At 39.7% G+C, this 27,057-nt stretch overlaps 1 protein-coding gene and 1 non-coding gene across 7 annotated transcripts in view; both read right to left on the minus strand.

Annotated features, from left to right (window-relative positions):
* The window catches only part of MARK3 (microtubule affinity regulating kinase 3), a 120,596-nt gene that overhangs the window by 66,087 nt on the left and 27,452 nt on the right, over positions 1-27,057 (minus strand). For 5 of the 6 annotated variants that reach the window (XM_034992666.1, XM_034992663.1, XM_034992665.1 and 2 more), the window contains exons 2-3: positions 22,760-22,951; positions 4,491-4,544 (exon numbers count right to left, since the gene is read on the minus strand). In XM_034992666.1, the coding sequence (XP_034848557.1) occupies positions 4,491-4,544; positions 22,760-22,951 (246 nt within the window). The remainder of the gene's footprint in view (positions 1-4,490; positions 4,545-22,759; positions 22,952-27,057) is intronic. The other variant, XM_034992664.1, reaches the window with a different exon arrangement.
* LOC118002742 lies at positions 4,801-4,991 on the minus strand. The gene has a single exon (XR_004677133.1). It is a non-coding gene; the product is annotated as a U2 spliceosomal RNA (small nuclear RNA).

Here is a 27,057-nt window from a genome sequence, read left to right on the forward strand (position 1 = left end):
AGGTACACAACATTAAAAAGGCTGACCTTAAGAAAAATAAAAAAGGCTGATCTAAAACATTTATAAACAGAAAACATCTCAGGAGTAGTAGTTTGAAGTTGAGAAGCACAAAAACAATGCAGAAAAATATCTCTTACTAGAATCTAACATTTATTAATGCAATGGCTGGAAAAATAAAAGGGAAAAATGAAGAAACCTGTCTGTGAAAGTAACATTAGTTCGCAAATGTGCACAATTCAGTGTGCAAGCCTGAATAATTTGAACATGTTGAAATGGACGCTATTTTAACACCTGTGTTAAAACACTCCTTAAATGAGCCAGTCCAGATTTTTTGATAGTGGCAGTACAAAAAGATTACATTTTGTTGCCGGCAGAATGTTCCTTAAAGTGAACGTTACCTTCTAAGTGCTGTATTAGTTTCAGGTATAGAATACAATGATTCAACAATTCTGTACATTACTTGGGGCTCACCATGATAAGCACTGAGAAATGTATAAGCTTCAAGGCTTAAAATCACAATATAAAGAGAGCTGTTCCTAATGCAGATGTGATACAACTGTGCATGGCGCTGAGGAAGAAAAAAGCAGGAAGTACTATTCCAAGGGAAAAGACACCATATTGGGGCGCCTGGGTGGCTCAGCAGTTAAGCGTCTGCCTTCGGCTCAGGTCATGATCCCAGGGTCCTGGGATCGAGCCCCGCGTCGGGCTCCCTGCTCAGCGGGGAGTCTGCTTCTCCCTCTCCCACTTCCGTTGTGTTCCTGCTCTCGCTATCTCTCTGTCAAATAAATAAATAAATAAAATCTTTAAAAAAGAAAAGAAAAGACGCCATGTAAATTCCACCCTGTGGCAACTTTTCCATGGAAAAGGAATTCAGTGAAAAACAATTGTACAGGAATATACAGAGAATGCTTCCAATTTATAAGAAAAGAATATGAACTAATACACATGATTTAAAATAATGCCCTATATTTTAATAAATGGTGCTGGGAAAACTAGACAACTACATGCAAAAGATGAAAGTGGACAGTATGGAGGTTCCTCAAAAAAAAAAAAAGAGATGAGGGCGCCTGGGTGGCTCAGTTGGTTAAGCAACTGCCTTCGGCTCGGGTCATGATCCTGGAGTCCCGGGATCGAGTCCCACATCGGGCTCCCTGCTCAGCGAGGAGCCTGCTTCTCCCTCTGACCCTCCCCCCTCTCCTGTACTCTCTCTCATTCTCGCTCTCTCAAGTAAATAAATAAATCTTAAAAAAAAAAGAGAGAGAGAGAGATGAAACTGGACCACTTTCTTACACAACACAAAAATAGACTCAAAAGTGATTAAAGGCCTAAATATGAGACCTGAAACTATAAAACTCCTAGAAGAAAACATAGGCAATAATTTCTTTGAAATCAACCATAGAAACATTCTTCTAGATCTGTCTCCTCAGGCAAAGGAAACAAAAGCAAAATTAAACTACTGAGATTATACCAAAATAAAATGCCTTTACACACACAGCAAAGGAAGCCATCAACAAGACAACCTACCAAATGAGAAAAAAATATCTGCAAATGATATATCCAATAAGGAGTCAATATCCAAAATGTATAACGAACTTATAAAACCCAACACCAAAAACTAAAAATAATCCAATAAAAATGGGCAGAGGATCTGAATAGACATTTTTCCCAGGAAGACATAGAGATGGCCAACAGACACATGAAAAAGATGCTCAGCATCGCTCAGCATCAGGGAAATGCAAATCAAAACCACAATGTGATATCACCTAACACCTGTCAGAATGGCTAGAATCAAAAGGACAACAAAAAACAAAAGTTGGAGAGGACATGGAGAAAAAGGAAACCTAATGCACTGCTGGTGGGAATGAAAGCTGGTGCAGCCACTATGGAAAACAGCATGGAGGTTCTTCAAAAAATTAAAAATAGAATTATCATAAGATCCAGTAATTCCACCACTGGATATTTACCCAAAGAAAATGAAAACACTAATTTGAAAAGATATATGCACCTGTATGTTTCTTGGAACATTATTTACAACAGCCAAGATGTGGAAGTAACCCAAGTATCCATTCACAAATGAATGAGTAAAGAAGATGTACACACGTATACACACACACACACACACACAGGAATATTACTCAGCCATAAAAAAGAACAAGATCTTGTCATTTGCAACAACATGGATGGACCTAGAAAGTATAATACTAAGTGAAGTCAGAGAAAGACAAATACCACATGATTTCACTCATATGTAGAATTTAAGAAACAAATGAACAAAGAAAAAAGAGACAAACAACACTTAAAAAAAAAAGATTTTATTTATTCATTTTTAGAGAGAGAGCAAGGGGAGAGGCAGAGGGCAGAGAGAGGGACAAACAGACTCTGCACAGAGTGTGGAGCCCACCCGACAGGGGGCTCAATCCTACAACCTGAGATCATGACCTGAGCCAAAACCAAGAGTTGAACACTTAACCAACTGAGCCACCCAGGTGTTCCAAAGTAACAGACTCTTAAATACAGAGAACAGACTGGTGGTTGCCAGAGAGGAGGTGCGTGGGGGATGGATGAATAAGACAAAGGGGATTAAGAGTATACTTATCGTGATGAGCACTGAATAATGCATAGAACTGCTGAATCATTATAATGTATACCTGAAATGTAACACTATATGTAAATTATACTTCAATAGAAAAATAAAAAATAAAATGCCCTATAAGCTTAAAATACTACACTTATCAAGTTATTTAACTTGGACAGATCTGGCTTCTTAAAGTCTTACCTATTATTATCATGTGCCCAAATTAATGCTGATATAAATATGCATAGTCACATTATCAGGCTAACCAGACAACTTATCATGTACTAAACTGATAATGATGTTTACAAACAGTAATTTGTAATAATAATAAAGAATAGCAGCAATAAAACACTCTTACCCAAAATAATGAAAAAAAAGCAAGGAAGGAGGGAAAAATTACAACCAACTAAAGACAAAACCATGATAAAATTCTCCCTAGAAAACTGCTAGAATTCCAGTTATCCGCAAGGATGCCTGAACAGTGGAAGACTTGTAACATCATTAGGATACTGAACTAGAACCCTCAGTAAACTTCTTTATATGCTAATTTTAGTTCTGAATACCAAATTTTAGTAACCCCTAACTTACTTATTAATGCCAAGTCCTTAGATATATGAAGAAATAAAAGTTTAAAGTAATGGATACAGTTTTATCCTCAGAAGAAAGGACTGGAATTTTTGGATCCATTCCAGGCCACCTTGAGTGCCATTAAGACTCACTCTGGCCTGCAGAACCACTTGTTAAGTACCATTTTTAGTGCAAGATAAAGTCCCTTCCTCCCCACCTCTCTCTCTCTCTGTCTCACACACACACACACACACACACACACACACACACACACACGGACAGGACTTCAAAATTATGATGATATAAATGGAAAACCATTAAGAAAACATCAGGAATTTATATAGGGCAATACACTTATAATATCTTACATGTGAAATGCTTTGAAGTTTACAAAGCTCTTTTAAGTGCATTATTTTATTAATACATCCATCCTGAGAAGATGAAATTATCTCTATTTTGAAGACCAGAAACCTGGGGTCAAGAAAGTTAACTGGAAAAAAAAAGAAAGTTAAGTAATTGGCTCAAGGTCAAGTTAGACATTTGATTACGTGGCAGACCCAGGATTTTAATTCAGATTTCCTGTTCCTAGTTCCTAGTCTCTAAAACCCCAACTACTATAGGCCAAATCTAGAAATCAAATGATGTAAAAGGCTTTGCAAGACTAAAAAGAACTAGAAGCATTTTATTATGAAGATCATTAATCATTCACGAATGCACCAGTGAAATACCTATGCCAAGGCCCTAACCTGAGCAATTAAATCTCTCTGGGCCAGTCATCAAGACATTGCAAAGAGGTCCAGGTGATTCTAACATGCAACAAGGTTGAGGACTTCTGATCTCCGTTAGATGATACAACTCGCAACAGTGCATTACAACCATGTTTTCAACTATCATTTGTATTTTTATATTTTCCTTTCATATGTATTAATCATCAGTCCTTAATTAGCCATAGTGACAGAGTTTAATAAAGCCAAAGTGCTGACTTTAAAGACCTCAGTACTAGCTATGAGAAAGGTATATAACCCTGCATAAGAGTAATTACACAAAAGTATTTGTCTTATGTTTAAAAACTCTGTTCTAGTCAATAGTCAGAATATTCAATTAAAATGTACAGTCTTCCATTTGTGCTATTAAGAACGTTTAAAAACCATTATCTTCATCTGAAGGAAAAAAATCCAACAACTTTTCATATAATACTACACCTAAGTTGCATTCATCGAGAAATAGGAAGCTTATTGTACTAAACATAATATATACAAATAGCAGTTGAGGTATTGGTGGGACCAATTAGATGGCAATTAGCACTGAAAATCATTTTAAAAAATACTGGATACCGAACCAATCTTACCTTTTGTAGACTTGTTGGATTCAACTGAGTTTTGTCAATTATTTTTATTGCAACCTAGAAAAAAATAAATTAATAAATATTTATAGATTTTATAAATTTGGTAACTATAGACTAACTGGTAATAGTTTTGTAAATGCCCAGACATGTGGGACATGAGAGAAACAGAGAGAGATTGATTATATAATGAAAACACTTCTAAAAACGTAGGACAATGAAGATCTATTCCCTATTTGGCAATACTTAAATTAAAAAATTTTTTTTTTTTTTTTTTTTTTTAGTTTTTAAATTTTAATCCAAGGGCAGGAGTGGTGGTGGTTGCACCATTCCTGGAAGTACTGCAATACCAGGTCAATGCATGGAGTGGACGGAGCAAGCTCCTATTCCATTTCCTAGTTCCCCAAATCCATTTAATGTATTGTCCTCAGACAGAGGATGTATCAGATATTAAACTGAGAGGAACAGATACTACACTTGCTCTTAGTCAAAAGGCTGAGAAGCAATCCAATATTTTAATTTTATCTGACTCTGGGATCCAAGGGCAGTATGTACAGCTTTTACAGATTTATATAGCCCAGAATGCCTTGCTCAGAGTGTCTTGCACACAGTAAGAGTTTGATAATTAAGTAAATATATGAACTAATAGGTTGGAGTTCAATCTAAAACTTTAAAAACATTTTATTAAAAAAAAAATAGAAAAGATCTTTAGGTAGTTAAAGAAGGAAAAGGAACTAGTTCCACAGCAATCTGTAGGCCAAGTGAAACATGTACGGAGACAACAAATGGATTACCTGGTCACCTTTGTTCAAAAAGGGGTGACTAAACCCCAAGCAGTCTTAACAAGCCACTAAGATACAGAAAGAAAGAACTATAGCTTCTAGTCATACAAACTTATCTTAAAAAAAAAAAAAAAATCAGTTTTACTAATATTTACTAAGTGGACTTGCAGCAGCGTCCTTATCTGGTATGTTGTCCTTTCTAGAATAAAAGTGACTTCTAGGAACAAGGGACATCCAGAATGGGGGGAGAGGGTTAACAACAGGGGATGAAAGGGAACATAAGTGAAGAAAGAGGCTTTGCCAGGAACTGGAGAACATAATTAACTCAGCTTTGCAACTGAGGTCCAGGACAACAAATGATCTAACCCCACACTGATGAGGCTGTATTCCTACTGTGCATCCTTCAGGACCAGATCCAATAAGAAGCACCACTGAAGAAAGGGAGTAAAAGTCTGGGGAAAGTGCTTGGAGATCTTCTATGTCAGTAGTACTCAAACTTTTTGGTTCCCTTTACACTCTTAAAGATTACTAATGATCCCAAATGTGGGTTATATCTATTAATATTTACCTTATTACAAATGAAAACTGAAAAATTGTAAAAATAAGTATTGAACATAGTAAGATTCATTTCAACATAATATTCAACAAATGGTGCTGGGAAAACTGGGTATCCACATGCAAAAGAATGAAACTGAACTCTTACCTAACATCATCTACAAAAATTACCGCAAAATGGACCAAACACCGAAATGTAAGATTTAAAACTAGTTTTGAATTTTAAATTTCTTCTAATGTTTTAGAAGAAAACATACAGTAAAAGCTTCACAAAACTGGACTGGGCAGTGATTTCTTAGATATGACACAAAAGGCACAGACAACAAAAGAAATAGCCAAATTAGACTTCACAAAAATTTTTAAACTCTGTGCATCAAAAGACAATATCGATAGAGTAAAAAGGCAACCCAGAGAATGGGGAAAATACTTACAAATCATAGATCTGAGAAGGGATTAATATCAAGAATATAGAGAGAACTCCTACAACTCAACGACAAAAAACCCAATTGAAAAATGGGCAAAGGAGGGCGCCTGGGTGGCTCAGATGGTTAAGCGTCTGCCTTCGGCTCAGGTCATGGTCCCGGAGTCCTGGGATCGAGTCCCGCATCGGGCTCCCCGCTCTGTGGGAAGTCTGCTTCTCCCTCTGCCTCTCTCTCTCTCATGAATAAATAAATAAAATCTTAAAAAAAAAAAAAAAATGGGCAAAGGACCTGAAGAGACATTTCCCCAAAGAAGATCTACAGTGGACTCCTGAACAATATGGGGGTAGGGGCACTGCCCCCTCCAGGCTGAAAATCCATGAATAACTTCTGACTCCCCCAAAACTTTACTAATAGCCTACTGTTGATGGGAAGCCTTACTGATAATACAGTTAACACATATTTTCTATGTTGGGTGTGTTCTTACAATAAAGTAAGCTAGAGAAAAGAAAATGTATTACAAAAATGATAAGAGAAAATATAGTACTCTACTGCATTTAAAGAAAAAAATCTACGTATAAGTAAACCTGCCCAATTCAAACCATGTAGTTCAAGGGTTAACTGTACAAACGGCCAGTAACCACATAGAAAAGATGCTCAACATCACTGATCATTAGGGAAATGCAAACCAAAACTCCAACATACCATTTCACACCCATCAAGATGGCTACTATAAAAAAACAAAACAGGGGCGCCTGGGTGGCTCAGTTGGTTAAGCGACTGCCTTCGGCTCAGGTCATGATCCTGGAGTCCCTGGATCGAGTCCCGCATCGGGCTCCCTGCTTGGCAGGGAGCCTGCTTCTCCCTCTGACCCTCCCCCCCTCATGTGCTCTCTCTCTCTCTCTCTCTCATTCTGTCTCAAATAAATGAATAAAATCTTAAAAAAAAAAAACCTCCCAGAAAACAACAAGCAATAAGGATGTAGGGAAACTGGAAACCTTGTGCACTGTTGGTAGGAATGTAAAATGGTACAGCTGCTGTGGAAAACAGTACAGAGTTCCTCAAAAAAATTAAAAATAGAATTACCATATGATCAAGCAATTCCATTTCTGGGTATGTACCCAGAAGAACCAAAAGCAGGGACTTAAATAGATGTTTGTACACCCACATTCATAGCAGCACTATTCACAATAGCTAAAATGTGGAAGTAACCCCAGCGTCCACAGAGCGATGAATGGATAAGCCTAATGTAGTGTCTCCATACAGTAGAATATTTTTCAGTCTTAAAAAGGGAGGAAATTCTGACACATGCTATAGCATGGATGAACCTTGAGGACACTATGTTAAATGAAACAAGCCAGACACAAAAGGACAGGTACTACATGATTCCACTTTTTTTTTTTTTTTTTTTACATGATTCCACTTTATGAGGTTCCTAGAGAGTTCACATTCATAGAGACAGAAAGTAGAATGGGGGAAGGAAGGAATGGGGAATTAGTATTTATGGATACAGAGTTTCAGTTTTACAAGATGAAAATAGGTCTGGAGATGCATGATGGTAATGGTTGCACAATATAAATGTATTCAATACTACTGAAACGCACACTTAAAAATAGTTAAGAGTAATTTTATGTTATGTGTATTTTATCACAATAAACTGAAAAAAATAAGCCCATTACATGTTAATATAAATAACATTTTTATGAAATTCTCATATATCATATATTCAATCTGTTGTGATGTCACACGTCATATAGCCTCTGGAAAATTTTACTTTAGGTTCATGAAAGAGAATGGAAAAAGTACTGTCTTAATAATATTACAAAAATAGTATTGACTTTGCAGACCCTCTAAAAGGTTCTCCAGAGAGACCTCCAGGGGTCCCCATAGCTACTTCAAGAACTGCTGCACTTATTCATATTAACACTTAAAAAAACAACGACCCCTGCTTCACTTGGCCTAAAGCCTCCATCTGCCTAAGTTATCTATTACTTCCTATGAACCCACTGACCTCCAGAGGAGCTAAAGACAGACAAATGCTGCTAACATGGCACCCAGTGAACTTGACCCTGGAGCGTAAGGACCCATCACCCCAGCCCACCCCAATTGGGGAGGAAAAAGAGATCAGAAATGCAGGAGGGGTAGAGATTTAGCATGTGTGTGCCTGAAAAAAGCAAAGACAGAATTCTGATTTCATATTTGGAAAACACAAGTCTTGGTGGAAACCATAGCAAAAAAAAAAGCGAAAGGAAATGTCAGTGGCTGGAATATACAAACAATGACCTTGTTCACATCTCACCTGGGGACTGACGTCTTGTTATAGCCCCAACATACTACCAGGTACATAAGCGCTTCCTGAGCTTATGTGAGCCCTGACCACGCATACTCAGTAACCACACACGTGTTCGAGATGGAGACAGAAGAGTGAAGAAATAGGGTTTCTGGTGTTTTAACAGATATCATTTTAAATTTTAATTTAAATAAATAAAATTAAATAATTTTAAAAATTACATTATTTCAGGGGTGCCTGGGTGGCTCAGTCGGTTAAGCATCTGCCTTTGGCTCAGGTCATGATCTCAGGGTCCTGGGATCAAGCCCTGCATCACACTGGGCTCCCTGGTTGGCAGGGCGTCTGCTTCTCTCTCTCCCACTGCCCCTCCCTATGCTCATGCTCTCTCTCTCTTGCTCCCCCAAATAAATAAAATCTTTTTTAAAAATTATATTATTTCAAAGATTAATGGATTAATTTTCTTCAAACTGTACTTTCATAAGTAATTTTATGTGGTATCCATGGATCTCCCAATTTCCAAAGAAACCCCTTAGATATACTATTCCTTTCTGGCCACCATTCTGTTTTCTTCCTCCTTCTGATGGCCAGATCTATCAAATATTCTGCCTTTCTGGTTCTTCTTCCCTCTGATCCTCTGAGACCTGGTTTCTGTTCTCATGACCAGACTTTTTTTTCCTTAAAGATTTTATTTATTTATTTTATTTATTTGGCAGAGAGAGAGAGCAGGAGAGCGGCAGAAGGAGAGGGAGTAACAGGCCCCCCGTCGAGCAGGGAGCCTGACGCGGGGCTCGATCCCAGGACCCTGGGATCATGACCTGAGCCAAAGGCAGTCACCTAACCAACTGAGCCACCCAGGCGCCCCTCTCATGACCAGAATCTTGATCACTAGCTTCTTCTGGCTCTGTTCGGTATCTGCCTTCTATTTTACAGAAAAGATTCTATTCTTCAGCATTTTCTTTTTCAAATACTGCTATTCAAATAGTATTTAAAGCAAAAGCAGGAGCTCAAAATGTGTTTCATTCAGCTAAATCAAACTGCAGAAGAGAGTCATTTTATTAAAAGTAAGTGTCCTCTGAGTGAAACACTGCAATTTACAGTAATGTGAATCTGTGTGGCCATGAAGCCTGAGGGGGAAGCCTATAATCCCCTCTTCCTCCAGCTCCCTGCCGGGGTGACTCAACTACCAAAATAATCGTGGCCCAGAGCTGGCGCCTGGGGGAGAGCTCAGACCTCGAAGTCAGTAAGAGAGGAAGCAAGTGGGGGCATCACCAGGTACCTGAGAAAGATGGAGACTGGAGAGAAGACCACACACATGTTCCCAAGGTTGTGGAGTTTTCTGGAGGTTTTTTTGGCGGGGGATGGGGCGTGCATAGCAAAAGCCAAGGGAGTTCACTGGGGAGGAAAGAGGACTGCCCCTGCCACTTATGTGAAGTTCTGGGAAATTCCATTTATTCACCCTGATGCCAGAAACAAAGTGGAAAATTACGAAAGAGGGAAAAAGAGAGCTCATTCACGAGAAGGGCTTCCCTCAGTATACGTCACCCTAGAGGGCCCAATAAACCTGTAGCAAACACCCACCAGAGAAATAAATACCCTTATCTTTCACTTCCTGTCAATTTTCTACTGGTCAAAGGTCCCAAAATCCTGCTCCCAACATGCATTAAAGCATCCACAAACACTAAAAGAGCAGTCAAAAAAAGATCCCAGGTCTTTAAGAGGATGCAGTAGCCTGGAAGGATGGATTATTAGCTCAGGCTGCGGTAACAAAAATACCATAGACTGAGTGGCTTAAACAACAGAAATTTATTTTCTCACAGACTGGAAGGCTGGAAGTCCAAGATCAGAGTCTGACCAGCATGGTCAGTTCCTGGTGAGGCTTTTCCTCTTGGCTTGCAGATGGCCCCCTTCTCACCGTGTCCTTACATGGTGGAGAGGGGGCAGCTTTCTGGTGTCTCTTCTTGTAAGGACACTAATCCTACTGGATCAAGACCCCATCTTTATGATCTAATTTAACCTATTTCCACAAAAGCCCTATCTCCAAATACATTGGGGGTTAGGGATTTAATATATGATTTTGAGAGACACCATTCAGTCCACAGCAATAACGACCAAGCTGAACAACTACAATAAGCAGCTACAAAATAAAACTTCAAATTAAAACATAACGCCCAACACATGGAAGAAACACAACATGGAAGAATGTCACAAACATAAAGTGCAGTAAAAGAGGCAGACACAAAATAATATATACTGTATGATTCCATTAGCACATTAAGGAAGACAAAAAATGATCTACGGTATTAGAAGTCAAGACAGGGCGCCTGGGTGGCTCAGTTGGTTAAGCGACTGCCTTCGGCTCAGGTCATGATCCTGGAGTCCCGGGATCGAGTCCTGCATCGGGCTCCCTGCTCGGCAGGGAGTCTGCTTCTCCCTCTGACCCTCCCCCCTCTCATGTGCTCTCTCTCATTCTCTCTCTCTCAAATAAATAAATAAATTAATTAAAAAAAAAAAAAAAAGAAGTCAAGACAGTGGTTACCCTGGGGAGGAAGGACAGAGAAGTGAGTAGAAGAAGACAGAAGAGAAGCTTCTGGGGTTCAAGTCATAGTATAGTTTTGCCCTGGGTCATGGTTATGCAAATGTGCTTACTTTGTGTTAATTCATCAAGGTGTACACTTATGATCTGGGCACTTTTTCTGGATGTGTGTTATATTTCAATAAGGAGTTTATTTAAAAAAAAAAATCAATCGTGACTCTAAATAATGATCATGAAAAGACAGCAGATAATGTCTAAAACCAAAAAATTAAATAAGAATAAGAGCATGCTGTGTATCAACTATACTTCAATAAAAAATGTTTTTAAAGAATAAAAGCATGTTGGGCGCCTGGGTGGCTCAGTCGTTAAACGTCTGCCTTCAGCTCAGATCATGATCCCAGGGTCCTGGGATCGAGCCCCGCATCGGGCTCCCTGCTCTGCAGGAAGCCTGCTTCTCCCTCTCCCACTCCTGCTTGTGTTCCCTCTCTTGCTGTGTCTCTCTCTGTCAAATAAATAAAACAAAATCTTTAAAAAAAAAAAAAAAGAATAAAAGCATGTTAAAGATAGAAGTAAAACCTAAAGAATCAGTTTATATTGTACACCTGAAACTAATATAACACTGTATGTTAACTAACTGGAATTAAAATAAAAACAAACAAACAAAAAAACCCAAAATAAAACAGTTTAAAAGACTGAAATTGGCCATTTTGGGAGATTAGGAAATGGGGGTGGGGGATCAAGGGACTCAGTTTTTAAACAAGCCTTGACTCTTTAAACTGCATAATTGAACTTGAATATAAATAACTAAGTGAAAAGGTTTCTCATAACCACAATGAGGGCATTTAGTTAAAGGTGGCATATTGATCCCATGCATTTCCCTCTTCTCCCACCTGCTGGTCCAATTAAAGGACAAAGACAGAATGACAAAGAGAATGGGAGAGGTGCCATCAGGAGAAAAGTGACTTTAAACAATTTCTGGAAGATAAAAATCTGAGGCCCACATAGCAGGGCACATAAAAGCCTACAGTGTGCCCAAAGAAGGGTACAATCCAGGGAAACCTCACTGAGAAAATCACTTTGTGCTGTGTATGTGGCAACTTTCCTACTGACCACCAGGAAGCTAAGCCAGGCACATGACCAGCAGCCTCCACATACCATGTCCCATGTAGAGAGCTCTCAATTTGCTTCGTAGTGTTCCCCCTTGAAAACACTAATGGCGAATCAAAAATCATAGATATACAAGGAAAGCCTGTGATTTTTTGATACCCTTCTCCATATATCTGTTAGGGGAAAACACCAGATAATTTCTCTTTCAAAAACAGAGATAGTTGTTTGTTGCTGGGTATGGTGATTATGTTCTACAAAGCCACTGTGAATACTGCTCCTAGAGGAAATACAGGGTTAGGTTCCTATGGGCCCCTGGTCATAAAAACTTTCATCAACTGATCAATACATAACCTTGTTTTATGTGTGTTTCTTTTTAAGCACACCTTATTTACTACGTATCATTGATTCAGTAACATTGAACTGTCAGCCAGCAGCAGAGCCTAACTCATGTCTGAATGAAGCTTATCTAACAAATGTGTTTTCTCTATCAGGCACATCACAGCCTTTCACTTAGAAACACTGGCTAGTACTTCAGCCCTACACTTGGGGGCCATTTTAAACAGCAAAATTGACAACAAAAAGCACAAAAATGCAAAAACCATGGAGTAAACAGACCACAAAGAGAGCATTTGCTGTGGTATGAAAGCTGAAACAAGGCAGAGCATCATCACCTTGTTGGATCTCAGCTGGGGATGCATACATTGGGCAATTCAAACTTTCTGATGCTTTGTGCATGTCCACAAATACTGCAAAAGCATCGCAAGTACTGATTCTGGAATTACAAACAAATTGTAGTGAGCAGATGAATCTGAAAATATGGAATTTGCAAGTGAGATCAACTGTATCTGTTCTAGAGATGGGTGATGGTGACGGTTGCACAACAATGCAAATGCACTTAAGGCCGCCAAACTGTACACTTAAAATGGTTAAAATGGTAAATTTCATGTTATGTATATTTTACCACAATAAAAAAAGTGTAACAGTTATGTAAGTGATTTTTAATTTGTAGAAACTGGGTTCAGGTGAGGTTCTCCTTTTCTGCACACCAACTGTAAATACTCTACCTCCAGATTGTATTAAAAGCCAGATGAACATCTTTATACTTTTCAATTATATCTGTTAGTGGAATAGGAGCCTGTCTTTCACCCTTCTGCTCGCTCACTTCCAAATCTACTACTATTAATTTCCAAATGCAGCAAATTGTTCTGGGTATCAATACTTTTTGGCAGTCACTATAGTTGTTTTGAATAAACATTCCATTAATCATTGCCCCCTCTGCCACCAAAAATTACTACTTGCTGAGTTTTAGTAGAGTATCAAAGAACAATATTTGCAATTATCTGAAAAAGGGAATTAAGACACTCCTCTCTTTTCTAGTTATATTATCCGTGTGGGGTCAGATTTTCTTCATAAACTTCAACCAAGGGCACCTGGGTGGCTCAGTCAGTTAAACATCTGCCTTCGGCTCATGTCATGATCCCAGAGTCCTGGGATCGAGCCCCTCATGGGCTCCCTGCTCAGTGGGGAGCCTGTTTCTCCCTCTTCTCCCTTTCCCTCTGCCCTTCCCCCACTCGTGCTCGCTCACTTGCTCTCTCTCAAATAAATAACTTTAAAAAACTTTGACCAAAGCAGTATACTGACATAAATGCAGAAGAATATATGAAAACCCAGCAACCTTCTATTAAAATAAGACACTAAAGGTATTTGCAAAAAACTAAAACAATGTCACTCTTTTCAATAATTTGTTTTGTACAATAGGGGTTTTTTCCTCATAAAAATGTTATTTAGGGGCGCCTGGGTGGCTCAGTCATTAAGCGTCTGCCTTCTGCTCAGGTCATGATCCCAGGGTCCTGGGACTGAGCCCCACATCAGGCTCCCTGCTCAGCGGGAGGCCTGCTTCACCCTCTCCCGCTCCCCCTGCTTGTGTTCCCTCTCTCGCTGTCTCTCTGTCAAATAAATAAATGGAATCTTTAAAAAAAAAAAGTTACTTAAATTAAATGTAAAAGGTCTGTTATTACTTTATTTTTTTAAAAGATTTTATTTATTTGTCAGAGAGAGAGAGAAAGAGAGCACAAGCAGGGGGAGCAGCAGGCAGAGGGAGAGGGAGAAGAAGGCTCCCCGCTGAGCAGGGAGCCCAGTGTAGGACTCGATCCCAGGACCCTGGGTTCAAGACCTGAGCCGAAGGCAGATGCTTAACCATGTGAGCCACCCAGGCATCCCTGTTATTACTTTAAATGAATTAATATATGTTTTAAATTTATTAGTGTTAACTTCTAGTATGGTAAATATCAGTCTATACAACCCATGTAAACAAAGGCTTTTTGGGAGTCCTCAATTTTTTTTATTTTTACTTTTATTTATTTATTTTTAAAAGATTTTATTTATTTGAGAGAGAGAAAGAAAGGGGAGGGGTAGAGGGAGAAGCAGGCTCCCCGCTGAGCAGGGCGCCCAATGCGGGGCTCGATCCCAGGACCCTGGGATCATGACCTGAGCCGAAGGCAGATGCTTAACAGCTGAGCCACCCAGGCACCCCGTCCTCATTTTTTTTAAAAAAGATTTTATTTACTTATTTGTCAGAGAGAGAGAGAGCGCACGCACAAGCAGGGGGAGTGGCAGGCAGAGGGAGAAGCAGTCTCCCTGCCGAGCAAGGAGCCGGATGTGGGATTCCATCCCTGGATCCTGGGATATGACCTGAGCTGAAGGCAGACACTTAACCAACTGAGCCACCCAGGAATCCCGGGAGTCCTCAATTTTAAAAGTTTAAAATTGCATTCTGAGACACAAAGAATTTGGGAAATGTCGTTCTAATCAATGCAACCACACACAACCACTAAACCTGGTACAATGACCATGAAGCTGCATGGAGAACTGCTCGGCATGAAATTCTGAGAGAGAAAAACCAGAATACAAAATTATGACCAAAAATATGATGAAAAAACATACATATGGAGAATATACAAAGATAAAAATGGTATTCAGAATATTTTAAGTGTGGGATTTTCTTCCTCTCTAGTCTCCAAACTCTCTGTGAAGATGATCTTCACACACAAAAAGTTGTTACTAAAATATAAAACTACTTATCTAGGGTGCCTGGGTGGCTCAGTTGGTTAAGCGACTGCCTTCAGCTCAGATCATGATCCCAGGGTCCTGGGATCGAGTCCCACCTCGGGCTCCCGGCTCAGCGGGGAGCCTGCTTCTCCCTCTGACCCTCTCCCCTCTCATGCTGTTTCTCTCCTGCTCACTCTCTAATAAATAAATAAATAATCTTTAAAAAAAAAACACTTATCTAAAGTCCCAAGAAGTTGAGCACACCCGGAATGAAGAACTACAGTTTTTCATTCTTACAATCAACAACAAATGGTGAATGAGGTGCCAGATCTAACCCTTCCCCTTCCTGCTCTCTGGTGCCTCCTTCAGCGCCGGAGACAGGACACAGATGCAAGCAGGTTAAGAGCTCACTTCCAGTGAAGGGTGGAGGACAGATAAAAGCATACAGGCATAACAGCACAGTTAATAATTTGTTTTGTACAACAGGGGTTTTTTCCTCATAAAAACAAGACAACAGTGGGGAAACTAGTTCAGTAATTTTCTGAAAGAGAGCAGAGAAAACCATCACCAGAAACAACATGATTTGCCCAGCAAAACTCGGGAAGCGCTCCAAACTTGGGAGGTTGGGAGGCACCAAAGGCAACAGTGGAGACAAGGTTACAAGCTGTATGCAGAATGTGTGCTCCTCCCCAACCCAGCCAATAACCACTGGCTCTATAGAGGCTAAAAATGTTTTCTGTGGAGATGATGAGAATCAAGTTCAATGAGCCCAGGAGAGGACAGGAACAGGCCTGGAGATGAAAAAGGGGACATTAAGTGTCAGACTACCATGAGGGGTTGGATGGCCAGCTCCTCCCAGGCAAAACAGAGGATTCTTATTTACAGAAATGAAATGGCCTCAGAGAAGAGATCTAAAGACACAGATATCTGGGGTCCTGCAATAAAAGCACCAGACAACTCCCAACAGGAAAGCTATGTGTGGTCAAACACATCCTATGTTTGCAAACTCAGCTATTGATGAGCTTCTGAGAGCTCCATCTGAAATACAAACAGATGACCACAGATTATCAGATTCCAAAGAAAGGCTCTGTATGACAGTTACCAAGGAAGAACCCCAGAGAAAAGAGAAATGGTGCAGGAAGCAGAATCTATTAAAACAAAAACAAAAAAAAGAGGAAAGCCTTTATTACCCTCACAGGGAGTTGTTAACAGAAGAAACAGCATTCATGATCCCAGAACTGGATACTATACAAACAAATAATCAGAGAACAAGAAAGAGCTGGGAGAGGGGCGCCTGGGTGGCTCAGCCGGTTGGGTGTCTACCTTCAGCTTCTGGGATTGAGTCCTGCATTGGGCTCCTTGCTCAGTGGGGAGCCTGCTTCTCCCTCTGCCTGCCCCTTCAGCTGCTTCTGCTTTTTCTCTCTCTCTCTGACAAATGAATAAATTAAATCTTAAAAAAAAAAAAAAGAAAAAAGAAAGAAAGAACTGGGAGGAAGGGGGAGGACATACAACAGGACGCACATACACACAAATTTAACAAAAGATGAAATTAAAGACATTGCCCAGAAAATAAAATAGAAACGCAGATGGAAAACAGATTTTTTTCAAAAAAAGTCAAGGTTCTTTTCCAAGAGTTCCAGTCTCTGATTAGTAAGAATTACAGAATGAAGGGCGCCTGGGTGGCTCAGTTGGTTAAGCGACTGCCTTCAGCTCAGGTCATGATCCTGGAGTCCCGGGATTGAGTCCCACATCGGGCTCCCTGCTCAGCGGGGGGTCTGCTTCTCCCTCTGACCCTCTTCCCTCTTGTGCTGTCTCTCACTCTCTCTAATAAATAAAAAAATCTTAAAAAAAAAAAAAGAATTACAGAATGAAGATTTTTAAGTAATAAAACGAGACAATTCTCTGGAACTGAAAGACAAGAATTTCCAAACTGAAAGGGTCCAATGAGCAATCAAGAAGAATGGATGCAGGGCGCCTGGGTGGCTCAGCTGGTTGAGCGACTGCCTTCGGCTCAGGTCATGATCCTGGAGTCCCTGGATCGAGTCCCGCATCGGGCTCCCTGCTTGGCGAGGAGGAGCCTGCTTCTCCCTCTAACCCTCCCCCCTCTCATGTACTCTCTCTCTCTCTCTCATTCTCACTCTCTCAAATAAAGAAATAAATCTTTAAAAAAAAAAAAAAAAAAAAGAAGAATGGGTGCAGATCAACTCCCTGTACCTCACTGTGAAATTTCTGAATAGCAAGGATAAATGTGAAGAGTCTAAAAAGGTTCTAGAGAGGAAAAAAAAATTCACACACTTAAGCCACTTACATTGTTATTCTCCAATCTCTAGAACTACCAATACTGGAAAACTCTTTCTGACCTTAATTTTGAGCTTCCCACTCTCTATCACCTCCTCTACCTTTCCTGACTACTCAATCTAGAACGTCAATAACTGTCTGAACTCACCAGGATCCATAATGACTGGTCCCACCACCTTCTTATGATTTGTCTTCTCTCTCAAGTTATTTCCTATTCAAATCTGTAGTCCTTCACTGTAATCACTCCCTTAGGTATTCCAAATCAATGCCCTTGCTCTGTTCCCATTCTCTACACTTAGTGTGAAAAAATCCCAACTATCTATAAATGCCATGCTTGTGTCTGGGTACCTGAATGTTGCTGGAGAGTAATTTCCAGCCATGCTGCTTATTCCCACTTTAAATCCATGATCCCCTTAAGGAAGCCTTAAGGCCACCTGGCAATTCTACTACCTTCTTCCAGTCCGTTAACTCTTCTGCTTGCCCAGTAATTACTGTAACTTCTCACATCTCTAAAATCTCCTATCTCCTTGATAATCACACTCTTAGCTGATGATCTTGCTTTCCATTTTACTGAAAAAATACTTGCAACAAGCAGAAAACCTCCACAAGCTCCCACACCACCACACAGAGTCCTGAGCTGCACCCAGGCCAGTGCCCTCTACCTTTCTCCTGTTTCTGTGTAAGAACTGTCCACATTACCAGGGCCAATACTTCCGCCACCTCCTTTCACCCTCTCAAATATCTCTCCCACAGCACCACTTTCCCCCTTTCTGTCAGATTATTCCCATTAACAGATAAACATGTTGGTATTTGGCCCATCCTTTAAAAAACAGCTTGACCTGACAGCTCTCTGTAGCTACTTTTCTGTATCTTGATTACGGTGGTAGTAACATGAATCTATAAATGTGTTACAATTCAGAGAACTGTACATCAAAGGAAAAAATGATGTGTAATTTTAAAAATAACACAAACTTGCTTAATTCTGATGTCCAAAATGAGAGTGAGTTCAAAGGGTGCTCAGATACAAGATGTTATACAAATGTTACAGCCTTCCCATATTATTCATAACAGCTAAGGAAAAAATGTCATTCACAGCAGCAACAAAAATTTTAAAATACCTTGGAATGAACTTAAGAATTATGCAAAACTATTCACCTACTCTGTAGAATTTGTTTGTAATCCCCTTAAAAAAAGAATGATGAAAAACCTAGATGAAGAAAATTACAAACCCTGAAAACAAAATTGAGACACATTTCATATTCCTATATAGAAGGACTTGGTATCATTCAAATAGCAAATTTCCCCCAGATCAGTTTATAAAATCCAGTTAATTCCAATCAAAATTAATCTTATCAAATTTCCAGTAAGACTATTTTTGGGACACAGTATCTTGATTCTAAAATAAATCTAACACAGTAAATGGCAAGAAGAGGTATAAAGTTTATATTTTTTATTTTTTTTAAAGATTTTATTTATTTATTTTGACAGAGAGAGAGAGAGACAGCGAGAGAGGGAACACAAGCAGGGGGAGAGGGAGAGGGAGAAGGAGGCTTCCCGCCGAGCAGGGAGCCTGACGCGGAGCTCCATCCCAGGACCCAGGGATCATGACCTGAGTCGAAGGCAGACGCCCAATGACTGAGCCACCCAGGTGCCCCGAGATATACAGTTTTTAAAAAATAAGAATAATCTGCAGAGCATTTAACTTACTCTGAAACATACAAATGTACAATTCAAAGCTGCAGTAACAAAATTAGCACCATATGGATACAAGACTAAACAAACAGACCAGAGAAACAAAAAGACATATATGGGAATTTGGTATGTGATAAAGCAGGTATCCTCAATTGGGGAAAAAGGACAGATGATCCCAGGACAAGTGGTAATCCACATGGTCAAAAAAAAAAGAGTTTGATCCCTACATTTCATATTAATCTCCCAAAATATATACCAAATGAATGAAACATTCAAACGGGAGTCATAGGAGTGTTTGAAAAAGATACAGAACCTTGTTTTTAGATCTTGGGACAAAGTAAACCTTTCTCACCAAGTCATGAAACCCAGACAGATCAGACTGATGCATGAAACACATAATGGGTTTAAATCACTAACATTTATTTATTTTTAAGATTTTTACTTATTATTTGAGAAAGAGAGAGAGAGGGAGAGAGAATCTGAAGCAGACTCCCCACGGAGCAAAGAGCCTGACACAGAGCTCAATATCAACCTGAGATCAGGACCTGACCAAGAGTCGGACACTTAACCGACTGAGCCACCCAGGCGCCCCAGTCAGTCACTAAGATTTGAAAGAGAAAAGAAAAATAGATAAAGGATACAAATGGGAAACTTATTTTAAAAAGCAAATATGAATGACAAAAATACATGAAAATATCATCAATCTAGTTATCAAAAGGAAGCAAGCTTTAAAAAAATATAATTTTTTGTCCATCAGAAAATTATCTATATAGTATTAGTAAGGGTATAGAAAAATGGATACTCTCATTCAGTTTGGTAGGATAATAAAGTACTCTGACATTTTCTCAAAAGCAATTTAGCAGTACCTATTAAAATGTCAAATATTCATCCTTTTTGACCCAGGACACCCACTTCTAGGAATTTATCCTACAGAAACTCTCTTAACAAGGGTAGAGAGTTATGTTAAGGAATGTTCACTGCAGGTGTTTACAGGGGCAAAAAAATCAGAAACCACTCAATGCCCACTGACAGGGGATAAACCATGGCGCCAGCACATACTGGAAATAGAATGTGTCAGATCTATGAGCACTAAGATCCAGACATGGTCAAGTACATTGCTAAGAAAATTACTGTTATGTCCATGAGTCCCTTTTTGTTAAAATAAACAAAAAGTTAATGTCTATATAAAAAACTGTGGGAATATACACCAAACTACTGAAAGTGATCCTCTTTGAGGAGAGAAATTTCAAGGAACCTGTACTTCCTACATAATGAATTTCTATAATATAGAAATATAATGTTATAATATATAAAATATAATGTTTACATTTTCCATGCTTCTGGTTAATACCTACAATAGGGAAAAAACAGAACGGTTTTGTAAAATGGTTTAATTCAAAGTTTAAAAAAACAAAAAAAGGACAGAAAAATTTTAAATTAAGCCACTCTGCTGGTCAGATTCAAACCTTTCTGGAAAGAGAACCTCCTAGATAAAAACACGGTAGGCCAAACTGCAGCTAAGGAGAAGGGGAGAGGGTCTGTCTGTCCCATTCCTCTTTCAACTTACCAGCTGCCCATGTAAGGAAACTGGCCGAGTAACCACCTAGAATTGGTGGGGACTAAACTCAAGAGGTTTTGCCTTGTTTCAGAAAGCTTTGATCAAGGACAGCAAGGGAAGCCCCACCCACTCATGCTTTTTCTGACTCTAAAAGCAACCCAGGTATCTCAACAACAAGGATTGACCAGTGATTTGTCACTTAAGTTGATACAAAACATGAAGAGGCAAACTTTTAAAGTCTGTAACTCCAGTTAGTGTAGACCTGTGCTTCCCAACCTTCTTTAGCTCCCAGAACACACAGAAAATGAGAATAACTGTCAGGCACATTGCAGCAAACAGAGGCTGCTTACTGACAGAATGGCTGGCCCAGGGTCCTGCTCCAGCAGCCCCAGGCATGGTAGGCTGCGAGCCTCAATACCACGACACATCTGTAACACTGTCTTGGCACACCTATCAGGAGGCTCTGGTACAGGGAAAACATTTCTTTAAAAAGCTTTCTTCCAGGACGCGTAGGTGGCTCAGTTGGTTAAGCGTGTGCCTTTGGCTCAGGTCATGATCCTGGGGTCCTGGGATGGAGAACCGCATCAGGCTCCTCACTCAGCAGAGAGTCTGCTTCTCCCTCTGCCTGTTCTGCCTGCTCTGCCTGCCGCTCCCCCTGCTTGTGCTCTCTCTCTCTGACAAACAAACAAACAAAAACTTTTTTTAAAGAAGATTTTATTGGGGCACCTGGGTGGCTCAGTTGTTAAGCGTCTGCCTTCGGCTCAGGTCATGATCCCAGGGTCCTGGGATCGAGCCCCGCATTGGGCTCCCTGCTCCGCGGGAGGCCTGCTTCTCCCTCCCCCACTCCCCCTGCTTGTGTTCCCTCTCTCACTGTGTCTCTCTCTGTCAAATAAATAAAATCTTTAAAAAATAAATAAATTAATTAATTAAAAAGATTTTATTTATTTGTTTGACAGAGAGCGAGAACACAAGTATGCAGAGAGGTAGGCAGAGGGGGAGGGAGAAGCAGACTCCCACTGAGCAGGGAGCCCGATGTGGGGCTCGATCCCAGGACCCTGGGATTATGACCTGAGCCGAAGGCAGACGCTAAACGGCTGAGCCACCCAGGCGTCCCAAATAAAATCTTTTTAAAAAATAAAAAGCTTCATTCAAAAGTACCATTACAATCACTCAACATATATTTATTAAGCACCTACTATGTGCTAAACAGTGTGTTAAGTATGGACATCTGCCCTAAAGCCTAGAGGGGAAAGACGGAGAAATAAGCAGTTCCATGCTATCTGAGGGGCAGTATCAGGATTTTTAACCTGAGTCCCATGCCTGGGAAAAGGGAGTCTGTCAACAACTCCTTCCCAGAAATGATCCCTGCACAAAAGGGTGAAGTGTATTTCAGGCAGAGGGAAGAGCAGGCATAAAGATCTAAATAAAAGAAGTCAAAAAAGCAAAACAGGTTCTATATTGTACATGTAGAACATGAAGGAGTCAATTTAGTAGTTTTAACCAATGTATTTTTGATAAATACAGAATGTGGTTTAACAGAAAGCCAATCACCACAAAAGTCAGGAAAGCATATGCCTTCCTACACAACAACCAATCAAACATAAGCTATAAGAAAAGCTTATTTGGGGAAATGAAGAAACTTCTTGAGGATAAAATCTATAAAAACAGAAAACACTATTGATTTACAAGTACTATGAACTTATACATGAAGTTCAGAACAATTTTTACTCTGGTGGCAGAGGTTTACACTGAAAAAGAATAAAACATGACCCATTTTTTAAGGCAAAAGCTCATTCAAATACTCAGTGTAATACTTAATTTAAAGAAATGGGAAAGCAAAAGAACTCCCAGATAATTAGTATGTAAGTTTCTTGTTCTTAAAAACATTTAATTAACTTAGAAATTAACTCAAATATATACATTATCTTCCTCTTTCTCTCACATGGAACTAAACAGAGCAAGTGTCATAACAGAAATTAGGCTTAATATTTACCTCTCTGCCTGTAAGGATGTGTCTTGCCAATTTCACTTTTGCAAAATTCCCCTTGCCGATTGTTTTCAACAGTCTGTAGTTTCCGATGTGAGGCTGTTCGTCAGCACAGGAAGCTATAGAGTTTCTACACCGAGCCCCAGAGCGCCCAGTGCGAGAGGTAACTTCTTGCCGCCCATCTCCATGTGACGTGTGCTACGATATAACATACACAAAAATTAGGAAATGAGAGAACACATGGTATTTGCCAAATTTTAAGAGCCCCTAGTTGAAGAAACAAAACATTACTGCTTTAATTTTAATCTTAATGCATCTAGCACTTCAAAGAAATTTGCCCACATGATCTAAATTTATGAGGAAAACAAGGAAATGCTGAGAAGAAAAATATCAAGGGTTGAAGTGGGTGTTCAGAAGGAAATGAGATATTTTCTGTATGTGGCTGCAACAGAAAATAGGAATAACAAGACTGCCTTATAGTCATAAAGAATGTAACTTGTCCATAAGCTATTAAGTGCACCTGCACATATGATCCTTCACCACTGGAGGGTATTTCTGTGATTTATTCACGGCCACATCACTATTTAGTGAAAGATCCAAAGAGAATCTGGATTCTCAATTTCTTTCTACACTATGCTGCTAACAGTAATTCAAAATAATGTGTTTCAAGAAGCAGCCAGATTACAGGGCGCCTGGGTGGCTCACTCGGTTGGGCGTCTGCCTTCGGCTCAGGTCATGAACCCAGGGTCCTGGGATCGAGCCTCGCAGGGAGCCCTCTTCTCTCTCTCCCTCTGCCTCTCCCCCAGTTTCTGTTCTCTTGCTCACTCTCTCTCAAACAAAATCTTTTTTAAAAAGCAGCCAGATTAGAGAGGCACAGGCAGTAACTAACTTCTCTGACAGAGGCTGTGGCAACTTTTTTCTGGATAGGTCCCCTGAGGCAAGCAAAACAAAATAAAAAATAAACAACTGGGACTACATGAAAATAAAAAGCTTCCGCACAGCGAAGGAAACAATCAACTGAACTGAAAGGCAACCTATGGAATGGGAAAAGATATTTGCAAATGACATATCTGATAAAGGGTTAGTGTCCAAAATATATAAAGAACTTACCAAACTCAACACCCAAAATCCAAATAATCCAATTTTTAAAAATGTGAAGACATGAACAGACATTTCTCGAAAGACATACAGATGGACAACAGACATATGAAAAGAAGCTCATTATCACTCATCATCAGTGAAATGCAAATTAAAACTACAATGTGATTATCACCTCACACCTGTGAGAAGGCTAAAATCAACAACACAAGAAACAACAGGTGTTGGTGAGGACATGGAGAAAGGGGAACCCTCGTGCACTGTTGGTGGGAATGCAAACTGGTGTAGCCACTCTGGAAAACAGTGTGGAGTTCCCTCAAGAAGTTAAAAAAAAGAACTACCCTATGATCCAGCAATCACACTACTGGGTATTTATACTCAAAATACAAAAACACTAATTCAAAGGGATACATGCATCCCTATCTTATAGCAGCATTATTTACAATAGCCAAGATGTGGAAACAGCCCAAATGTCCACTGATTGATGAATGGATAAAGGAGATACAGGAGCACCTGGGTGGCGCAGTCAGTTAAGCATCTGCCTTTGGCTCAGGTCATGATCTCAGCATCCTGGGATTGAGCCCCATGTCGGGCTCCCTTTCAGTGGGGAGTCTGCTTCTTCCTCTCCCTCTGCCCTCCCCATCGTGCTCTCTCTTGCAAATAAATAAATCTCAAAAAAAAAAAAAAAAAAGGGAGATACAGATACACACACACACACACACTGGAATATTATTCAGCCATAAAAAAGAATGAAATCTTGGGGGGTCGGGGGATGGGTTAGCCTGGTGATGGGTATTAAAGAGGGCACGTTCTGCATGGAGCACTGGGTGTTATACGCAAACAATGAATCATGGAACACTGTATCAAAAACTAATGATGTAATGTATGGGGATTAACAATAAAATTTTTAAAAAGTAAAGAATGAAATCTTGCCATTTGCAACAACACGGATGGATCTAGAATATATAAATGCAACGTCAGTCAGAGCAAGACAAATACCATATGATTTCACTTATATGTGGAATTTGAGAAACAAAACAGATGAATAAAGGGGGGGAAAAAGAGTGAGACAAACCAAGAAACAGACTCTTAACTATAGAGAACTGATTGTTATCGGCGGGGGGGGGGGGGCAGGGGGAAGGTCGGTGAGGGAATGGGGGAAATAGGTGATGGGGATTAAGGAGCACGCTTGTCTCAATGAGCACCGGGTCATGTAAAGAATTGTATCACTATATCATACACCTTAAACCAATATAACACTGTATATTAACTGGAATTAAAATAAAAACGTAAAAAAAACCCAGCCAGACTACGTGGTCCTTGATAAATGTTAGTTAGATGAATACTCAATATGCTCCATAAAAGTAAAACAAAGCAGATATACCTCTAACCATATTAAACAGAAAGGTACTGGAATTACAAACACCCAATGTGTACAATTCTGCATGCACAAGCATCCAGCTGCCTCATGCTTCCTTTTGCCTCACACCTGCTCAAAGGATGCTGTGGCCCACTGCCTGCCTTTCAGGACACTGCTCTCTCTCCCAGCACTCATACATATACACGAAATCTCCTTCATTCTTTTTTCTTTTTATCCAGGAAAATGTCCCTTTTTTCTCTTGCTCTCTCACTACCTATAGATCAAATCAAGCCTGAATCCAGCTGATAAACATAAGAAACTACGTCGTAACACACGTATCAAGGAAAAAGGAAAAACAAGTGCTCTCAAGTGAAAGCTTAAGAATTTGTGCGATTAGCTTCTGAAGTCTTCAAAGATGTCTTTTTTCAGAATTTCCCTGTTAAACTCCATCTACTTTCTCATATTCTCTAAGTATTTCTCCCTCATATATCAGGTTTTAGGATAGATTCACTTCTGTTTTATTTAATTATCATGTAATACTGCATGCAAACAACAATTTTTATGTTTTTATTGTAAATGTATATTTTAAGTAAAGTTGGCTTTTATGAACCAGCTACAAATGTAAGCAATTTGTAATACTGTTCCTATAACAAAAAGGATTCTAATTTCAAAATAAGAACTTTGGAGAAATAGTCTATTTATAAATGAAGATCTGTTCATCAAAGAAACTAAAACAGCAACTAAGTTATGAGAGGAGGGCTTCACATAAAACAGGTACATAAATGTTGTGAACAAAACATGCTGCTGTAATGCAAATTTTGTACATCAGATGGAGTATGGTTTTAGAAGAATTTTGGTGGGGTGCCTGGGTAGTTCAGTCAGTTAAGCATCTAACTCTTGGTTTCAGCTCAGGTCATGATCTCATGGGTTGTGGGATCTAGCCCTGTGTCAGGCTCCACACTCAGCAGGGAGTCAGCTTGAAGATTCTCTCCCTCTGTTCCCAACACCGCCCCCCCCCCAGCCCGCAACTGCACGCATGCACTTTCTCTCTCTCTCATATAAATAAATCTTAAAAAAAAAAAAAAAAAGAATTTTGGTGATCATGTTTGTTATATGTTTATTTCCAAACTACATTTAAGTTTTGAGAAAACAGGTACAATTAATTTATTATTCCTTAGATCTTAGAACAGTAGTTGGCACAGAACAGGGATTTAATAGATATTAGAATGACTATAACATGATAATATAATACTATCACTGTAGTGTTCAGATGCTTAGATTATGGGAAATTTCTCTTTTCTATCTTCCAAACAGAACTTTTCTTCTATTCATTCATTCATTCAAATATTTACTGAGTGATGACATGGTAGATTTTTTTTAAATTTTTTAAATTTTTTAAGATTTTTTATTTATTTGACAGAGAGAGACACAGCGAGAGAGGGAATACAGCAGGGGAGAGCGAGGGGACACAAGCAGGGGGAGCGGGAGAGGGAGAAGCAGGCTTCCCCGCGGAGCAGGGAGCCAGATGCGGAACTCGATCCCAGGATCCTGGGATCATGACCTGAGCCAAAGGCAGATGCTTAACGACTGAGCCACCCAGGCACCCCTAATTTTTTAAATTTTTAAAAAAGACGATTTGAGAGAGAGAGCACACAAGTAGAGGGAGGAGCAGAGGGAGGGGGAGAAGCAGGCTCCCCGCTGAGCAGGGAGGCCGACGCGGAGCTCGGTCCCAGGAATCAAGACCTGAACCCAAGGCAGCCGCTCAACCGACTGAGCCACACAGGTGCCCCAGATTTTATATATGTATATGCATGTGCCAGGCTCTGTTTTGGGTACTGGAAACACA

This window comes from Mirounga leonina, unplaced genomic scaffold (genome assembly GCF_011800145.1).
Source record: "Mirounga leonina isolate KUSES-001 unplaced genomic scaffold, KU_Mleo_1.0 Mir_82, whole genome shotgun sequence".
NCBI classification, from domain to species: Eukaryota; Metazoa; Chordata; class Mammalia; order Carnivora; family Phocidae; genus Mirounga; species Mirounga leonina.